This window comes from Nelusetta ayraudi, unplaced genomic scaffold (genome assembly GCF_046127955.1).
Source record: "Nelusetta ayraudi isolate G7.1 ecotype Tasmania unplaced genomic scaffold, CSIRO-AGI_Nayr_v1 ptg000075l, whole genome shotgun sequence".
Lineage (NCBI taxonomy): Eukaryota > Metazoa > Chordata > Actinopteri > Tetraodontiformes > Monacanthidae > Nelusetta > Nelusetta ayraudi.
This window is the reverse complement of record NW_027466125.1, coordinates 2,060,756-2,069,061: the sequence shown is the minus strand read 5'-3', so window position 1 is coordinate 2,069,061 and position 8,306 is coordinate 2,060,756. Positions and strand designations below refer to the sequence as shown.

Genomic DNA, 8,306 nt, shown 5'->3' with positions numbered 1-8,306 from the left:
ATGTTTCAATCATTGCGGGATTATTACACTTTGGACGACACCAAGTGGGATCACAAACACACGGTGCAAAGCAGCTAAGTCAGTTACGATTCAATAAAGATGGAATAAAATAGTGTCACAAGTAAACACATAATACATCCATATTAAAAAAAACGCATTGTTGTAATATACAGGGCATGTGGATCATTACTTCACATCACCTTCCCACCACCAACCTCTAATCCACTTCTTCGTCTATGTTTTTGCACGAAAAATAAAAGCTTTTTTGTGATGGAAGACTATTTTCTGGAAGTCATCGTGCAAAAAAAAAATATATATATACTTTTAATTTTTTTTTTAGAGGACATGTGGTGGAAAACAAAGCAAAACAAGCTCTTGTCCTCTCAGAAGCAGCCGGCGCGGACGAGCAGCTCTCAGCGTCGGGATGCGTCCTGTCTGAGGAGGCCCTCCTCCAGAGGTTGAGTGATGGATGAAAGCAGGCGCGACACAGAGAGGATCAGGCTCGGAACTGGGCCTCTGCTGTGAGCTAATGGCGCTAACCTGCAGCGAGCCGCTGACACCACCAGCGTGTTTCACGCTAAACGGACCCGGTTGCAGCTGTGGGATCACACTTTGTCATTTTCTCTTCCTTCCCCCCCCCCCCCCCGACTGCTATCTTCTGCTTCTGTCTCAAACCCTTTGAAGCCTCGTCATTAACATCCAAATGGTCCAAGTGGTCCAAGTGGTCATGTGATTAAGCAAAAGCAACCTGACGCTGCAACCCCAGGGTTGCTTTGTGTTGTGGCCGGATTTAACTTGACCATTCACATATTTATTTTTTTTTTTTTTTAAAAGGAGTTAACTGCACTTCTGTATATGCAGTACTTTTGCATTAATTTACTTATTCACTCACTTATTATCCACTCCGTGGTGTTCAGGATGATAAAATGCATGCTCTCCCTTGTCTGTGCCACATCTTTGGATTTGTGCAGATTCATCTCTCAGTCACCTCTGATGTGAAATTGCACACCTCAGATTCCTGCGATGGAGTTTTTGTCTTTTTCCTCCCCTCTTCCTTCTGATTTTCTCCCTTTCATTCAGCCTCCTCTGTTCTTCTCCTCTTTTTTTTTTAATCTCACCGCCCCTGGGCTTCTTTAGATCAGGAGTGGAGTGTTTTTTCTTTTCTCTCCCCCTCCTTGGTTTTGATATTATCAGATCAAAATGGAATGCAGATAAGAGAATCCCTCATCTTATATAAGACTTCATGCTTTCTGCGTGCGCTTGTTTGCGGTGTTGCTGGAGACCACAGAGGTTTGTGTAAACTTAAGCACTTTTATTTGAACATACAGACCTGAAATTGAAAAAAAAAGAAAAGAAAGGTTGATGCAAAAAAAAAAAACAACGACCGCAGCACCTTCAGAAACTTAGATTTATGTAAAAATCACACCTCAAATTCTTGATAACCAGTCATGAAAAATAAAAATGAATGAAATACAGACATTATCTTTTCTGACCTTTGGCACTCGGTGAAGAACAGCTCCCACACACACACACACACACACACACACACACACTTGTGCTCTGAGCAGGGATGAAAGCTGATAGGTGTGACTGAGAGTCCACCAGTTCGCTGCCCCATTCAGCCCGACCATGATCTAATATTGCAGCAGTTGTGATACAATCGCAGGTCTGCACTTCCTGTTACGATAGGATGATGGGAAAATAAAGGCCTGGTCTGTGTGTGTGTGTGTGTGTGTGAGTGTGTGTGTGTGTGTGTGTGAGAGAGAGAAAGGAGGGGGGAGTTTTCTATTAGAGCTAGTGGCTTTCTGAATTTAAAGCCTCTGTTAAAGTGTGTGTGGGGGGTAGTGGGGGGGTGGATTTGAGGAACATAATGAGGCTGGGGAGAAAAAAAAAAGGCACGAGGATTGAAATGAGGGGCTGAAATGTGACTGGGGTGAAGGAGGCAGGTGGCCGGCCGGCTGTACACACAGCGAACCCACAAACAGCTGTTCGATTCTCAAAGCCCCGTCTCTCTGCCCCTCCGCCCTTACACCCCCCCCTCCTCCCCCACCTTAACGAGCGTCAATTCACTCCGCTTCCATCCCTTCTTCTCCGCTGACTTGTGCTACTAGTCGCAGCACATTTTCACTGGTCTGGTGGTCTGTGCTGCAATAATTCTTTCTTCTTCAAATTCAGGTTCAAATTCATCCTGTAATCCCCCTTTTTTTTTAATCCCACAGTCCCTCTTGGGTGCTGTCTAGGAAGACACAACAGTCTCATTTCACATCTATCAAATCTTGACCTCTCTAGTTAGGAGCAAAATGTAAAATATGAAGAGTCATTTAACACGGTAACTTACAATAATAATAAATGTCACATTTACAATGCTGCGAGGATCTTTAAATAGTTACCCCAAAATGCTTTTCTAAAAAAAAAAAAAATACATTGTAATATTTACAATGTTGCTAAAATGAAAATTTTAAACTATATCATTCTTATTAGTATTATTGTCTTTAGCAAACATTGTTTTAACTTTGTTAACTTTCTTTTCTGTCTTTAACACTACCACCACCACCACTACTGCTACTACTACTACTACTACTTCATGGATAGCCACAGTCTATACTTTGTATTCTATTACAAAAAATTTGGTTTTGTTAAAATACAAACACATATTTAAAAAACTAACACGCACTGAACAAGTAACGTTGTAAACTTATCAACCACAGCTGTTAAGGCATGAAAAAAAAAAATGACATAAATCACTTTGTGGTGTCTCAAACACATCAAACCCTATCAGCACCGTGTATCTGAAGCCAACAACAACAATTCCACTGCTTCCCACGAGTGACCAACTGAGCCTCGGGACGCTGAAAAGTCGACTCCCCTGTGGCTCCGCGTGCGGCTCACTTGCTGGCCTGCAGCGCCCGGCCTGCTAGTGTGAAGACCAGGCCTGACACCAGCTCCAGCGGCACGCCGGCGCCCGCCGCCATGAAGGACGGGCCGTAGTGCACAGAGACGCGCGCCTGCGGACACGTCTCGCCTCTCTCCTGCAGGACGTAGCGCCGCACCTCCACCGCCTCCATCCACAGCACGTAGAGCAACAGCGTGAGCAGGAAGAGGCAGGCTGCATGGGAGAAGGAGGAAGGGGAGGAAGAAAAGGAAGAGGAAGAAGAAGATGAAGAGCATCAGAGGACAGGAGCTGTCACCATTCATTTCAATGGAGGCTCTAGCAAGCTAGCTAGCTCGCGCATAGTGAGAAAAAGTCCACAATTTGAAATGACTTCCGGGTTACTTCCGCATTATTCAGCCCTTCAGAGCAGTAGGGCAGTAGTGTCACTTCCCATCATGCCTCTGTAACTGACTTGATGCATCAGGATGCATCAGCCAATCAGAATGAGCGGAGACTTACATTTTTTTCTAGGGATTTTCTGGCCTCTATAAAATAGAATTTAGAAAGATTGAACATCCATGACATAAAAATCTACAATAGAAAAATGTATTATGAACCTTGTTTGCAGGTCAAAGGTCATCCTGTCAACAGTTTTACAGGCATTTATCGAGGAGAATGCTTTTTGGGCCGCATGGGATTTTTGATTGCAGTACCACGAGTGGCCACGGGGTGAAAAATTGCCCCACTGCCATATTGGTAGTCGGATATCCAGTTCTTATTATACATCCCTGGGTGAGGGTCGCACCCGGAGCGATGCATCATTATCACCGGGTCTCGTCGGGAAGCTTTTAAATCCGCTGCTCTCACAGCAGAGACGCCACTGAGCGACATGTGCTGCTCACAGCGCCGCGTTGTCATGTGACAGGTATGAACAACTGGCAGCAGCAGCAGCAGCAGCAGCAGTGTTTGTGTCTGCACATCACCCACTGCAGCGCAAGTCGTGCCTGGCGGCCAGACTGAGCTTCTAAATTCCACGCGTGCACACGCGACCGTTACCAGCAGCGATGAGGAAAGCGCCGCCCAGCTTGAAGAGTTTATGGCTCAGGAAGGAGACCCCGCAGACCAGCAGGAAGCCTCCTGTCAGAGCGGCAACCAGGCCAAGGATTATCAGCACGGTCCAGAAACCCCGAAACACTGCAGGGGAGAGAGAGGAGGAGCGAGGGGGCATTTATATTCAGAGCAGTCACACGTCAGGGTTATGTTTGCGTTTGGACAGTTGCTATCTTCACAGGTACTGACACAACCCTAAATCCTCCCTAGCAACTTTTCTTTTTTTTTTACTTCAGCCTCTCCGGGGAGTCGTTCCAGTGTCTGTTTGTTAGTAGAAACATAGCAAAGGCAGGGCTAGCTTAGCTGAGAGTAATTCCACAACCCACAAGGTGTAAATTGAGGTGGTGTGAATTTATTTTGGGTTGAGATTCTTGCTTACGGCTGGATTACAATTAGGGTAATTGGGGCTGAATGTAAGAGTGGACAATAAATGGAAGTCAATCGCAGTTGAGAGAATGAAAATTAAAAAATATTTGACCTCTGGTGCCTAGTTGGCATCAGTCAGGCAGGTAAAATATTAACACCATCATTTTGTTTTGTCAATTTTTTCCTGAGTTACTTATACACTCCACCAGATGAACCCGTTCACACTGTTAGTCAAAACTGCAACCTCATGTTGTTGTTCTCTTAAAGTCTTACAGTAGGCGAGGACGTCGTTGTTGTTCGCTCACAGCAGTGGCCACATGAAAATATGTCAAAGTCAGTGACTTGCTGAAATTAATTTTTTCACTCCTGTATATATATCCCTTATGCAATATTTCGACAGGTGAGAACTTCATCATGTCCATCGTCCGAATGTTCAAAAATAAATGAAATGCTGACAGAATTTCATAAGAACATCCAGGAACTGTAACTCTTTTGACACTGAGTTGAAACTCGCTGAAGAAAAATAATCTTCTTATATCCCCGATTAACACTCTGGGTTTTAAGCTTTACATTTCTAAATATTTAACTGAGTTTTTTTTTTTTTTTTAAGTAATAAGGTGATTATCAATGAAACAGGCCAATGGAGTCTCCATTGTGTTCTCTTTAGAATTATTAAGACCATCCGCTCTCATTTTAGCTTCACATGAACAGTATTTTTTTTTTGTGGCGTCATGGCCCAGTGCCTTCATCCTCATCATTCTCCGCTCTTGTGCGACCCCTGACCCCTGTCCTGACTGCCTCAGGCCCACCTCCAACCACAATCTATTCCAGCATTTCTCAACTGGTGGGTCGCGACCCAAAAGTGGGTCGCAGAGCTGGTTTCATTGGGTTGCGGTTGCGTAGGCAGCTTCCCCCTGACCCTTTTTGAAAAAAGGATTTTAATATCATTTCTACATATATATGTATATATATATATGTATATATATATATATATATATATATATATATATATATACATATATATGTATACACATGTGTGTGTGTGTGTGTGTGTGTGTGTATATGTATATGTATATGTATATATATATATGCAAATAGAGAGAGCGAGAGAAATGTTGGGCATTTATTTTGCAGGAGACAATTCATTTCAGTAATTTTAATAATTGATTTACAAGGCATAATAGAAAGTGGGCTAGCATTTTTATTTTTGTGGAATAAATTTGTGTCCTTTATGTCCTGAGACTCCACCAGTTGAGAACCACTGTTCTATTCGACTCTGTTCTATTCTATTCTTGGGGTCTGATAGGAGTGTGTTTACCTGCTGTGGCATCGTAACTTTGGTGAGGAACGTGTCCGAGTGCGACGGGCAGAGGGAAGAGGTAACCCTGGACGCAGCTCTTGGACTCTGGCTGGTTTGCTTTGGGGGGGAAATACAAAACCGAATAAAAATCTGGAGTTAAAAAAAAAAGGAAAGAGAAAGAAAGAAAAACACACAAGGGAAAATCCCTCTGGCACTGCTCATGTTTATTTTCTTTTAAATACCCAGATTATAGGTAGCTCTGCTTCCTGTGCTTGTCAGCATATAGAAGCGACCACAGTGCCGTGCGTAAGGACACACAACCACAGTGGACACACCCACAAACTCAGCCAGGCCTGCTGCGGGTACCTACTGTAGACGGTGGCCAAGAGCGCGACCGCTGTGGGCTCCACCTGAAACACACACCTCCAGAAGAAGCCCTCGTGGTGCAGCGTGAGGAAGGGAGGGGGTGGCGGAGAGCCGGAGGTTCTCGCCAAACGGATCTGGAGGGGTGGGGGGGGAACAAAAAGGCATCAGGCACGATGAAGTTAAGTTCTGTCAGCTCCTCGCTGCACGCAAAAACGTGGCATCAAACGTGGTTGTGATTAAGGCCTGGCCCCCTTTTGTGAGGTCTTCAAGGGGAAGCTATGAAACGACTGATTCTCTCCATTTGCTTGTCAGGAAAATATGATTGATGGCGCTGAGCATTAACACGCAGCAGCGGCTAATCGTCCACTTTCATTTGGAATGAAAGACTCGGCTCGGTTCGCTGTGATTTCGGGGAGATTCTTCACTATCGGAGGATTTTTTTTTTCTCTCTCTCTGTTCTTCTGAATGTTCTCACCAATGTGCTGGACAATAATAACCTCAACGAGTGAACTAAGCCACTCTGCTGGTTTGACACTCTGAGGTCGGATTCCTGCGGAAACACTCTGAGGCTCCGAGGGGAACTTTAGCAAAATGATGCCGTCAGGGTTATTTTTACTGGACGCTCTCCTCCAAGGGACTGAAACACAGCGGCAGACTGGAAACAGAGGGAAACTTTTCTGCTTGAAAAGTAAAATAATGTCAGTACTTCAGTCAAGGGAATGTCAGATGTTAATTCTGTTTGCAAAACCATAATACCAACATTGGTACAGTGTGGGTATAGCGTAGCATAGATTCAGTGGCCACTTTATTAGGTACGGTGTTCAGCTTGCTTGTTAATTCAAGTCGCTTGCCAGCCAATCACATGGTGGCAAGGATGAGCAGACTAGCAGTAGAAAGAAAGAAAGAAAGACAAAGAAAGCAATTGTAACTCAAGTAAAAAGTGGTGACAACAAGCCACTGGCCACTTTATTAGGTACCTGGCACTAGCAAGGTATGCCTGAGAAAGTGGCTGTTAGCTGAGTATCAATTGACAACTCAACAAGCTTGAAACGTTACAGATCCATCAGAACTCACACAACAAGATTCATGAAGAGTTTCCATGCCAACATGCTACCACCATACTCAACTCTCACCTGAAAATAAACCACTAGCATCTGTCAACACCTGCACTTTATCCATGCAATTTCTTTTTTGAATTCAGTTTTAAAGGCAGACGGTGGCACTGAGTGAATGGGGAAGTGAATGACTGATTGTCATATGTATATATTGTGACTTATTGTTTTTAGAGTATTTTTTCTACTGAGCCCAGCACGTGAGTGCATTCAATTTCGTTGTATCTCCTGTGCAATGGCAATAAATCTATTCTATTCTAAGCTACATCTGATGTTAGTTCAACGTCAAAGTGTAAGTAGTTGTGTGTTTGTGTTGTGGAAAACACCTCCCAACAAGTTGCAATCCCAGTTGTGTCAGTGACTGGCCACAAGCAGGTGAGCGAGCGTCTTACCTCGGTGCCGTTGGCCTCCGTCTCCTCCCTGGGCCACGAGTACGGGCCGCAGTCGTCACTGGCCACCAGCCAGTAGTCTGTGCCAAAGGCCAGCAAGAAGCACAGAGTCCCCGCCACCCCGAACAGCCCCCCGGCGAGGGCCGCCGCTCCCACTCTCATGACTGGGCCCCCGAGAACCAAGCAGGTCTCTTCACAGCAGTCGCCCCCCCGGTCAGTGGCCTCCCCGCTCAGCCCCGTTCAGTCCCAACAGTCTGCCACTCCCTGGCATGTTGGGAGTGGTGGAGAGGAGAAGCTTCAGTCAGGCAGATAGCCGAGGAATGGGTGGGGTGGGGTGGGGTGGGGGGGGTGAAGGAATTGGGTGGGGTGGGGGGTCTGGCTGGGGGTGGCCGGAGTTATTTTAGGATGCAGTAAAGCTGTCCCTGTCAAATTACCAGCCAGCGTGTGTCGCACATTTATAAGGGGGAACAAGAGGGGCCAAGGTTTGTGTGTGTGTGTGTGTGTGTGTGTATGTCTGCATTTCCTAACCGCACGGTATTTCTAAGGCAGGTGTTACACTCAGAGTGCCACTTTGAAAATAAATTAGACCTGAGCTGCTAAACGAATGTCAAACCTCGACTGAGGCAGAGGTAAAAACCAGGCGTCATGGCAGACGGTGAACAAAAATAACCCAAAAAAAAAACTCCTAATAATTTTATTGTGTTTAATTAAAGGCTAATGCAGCCTTTTTTTCTTTACCAAAGTTGCCAACAATCCTGGAAACCCAAGAGTTCCACATTCCACATGAGTGT

The 8,306-nt window shown here is 45.1% G+C and overlaps 1 protein-coding gene across 1 annotated transcript; it reads right to left on the bottom strand.

Annotated features, from left to right (window-relative positions):
• Positions 1-2,660: 2,660 nt before the first annotated feature.
• On the bottom strand, positions 2,661-7,788 carry LOC142899761 (transmembrane protein 182-like). Its single transcript, XM_076043520.1, has 5 exons — positions 7,519-7,788; positions 6,019-6,148; positions 5,667-5,765; positions 3,929-4,066; positions 2,661-3,106 (listed from the first exon to the last, which is right to left on the bottom strand). The coding sequence occupies exons 1-5, from the start codon at positions 7,675-7,677 to the stop codon at positions 2,886-2,888; spliced, it is 747 nt and encodes a 248-aa protein (XP_075899635.1). The 5' UTR covers positions 7,678-7,788; the 3' UTR covers positions 2,661-2,885.
• Between the last annotated feature and the right edge of the window lie 518 nt (positions 7,789-8,306).

What these genes read in the sequence shown, in the direction of transcription:
- LOC142899761 (XM_076043520.1), bottom strand. Translation starts at nt 7,677, where the DNA reads ATGAGAGTGGGAGCGGCGGCCCTCGCCGGGGGGCTGTTCGGGGTGGCG. An exon ending in CGGAGGCCAACGGCACCGAG is followed by an intron (nt 6,149 to 7,518) that starts GTAAGACGCTCG and finishes CCACCCCTCCAG; the next exon opens with ATCCGTTTGGCGAGAACCTC. An exon ending in GCTCTTGGCCACCGTCTACA is followed by an intron (nt 5,766 to 6,018) that starts GTAGGTACCCGC and finishes TCCCCCCCAAAG; the next exon opens with CAAACCAGCCAGAGTCCAAG.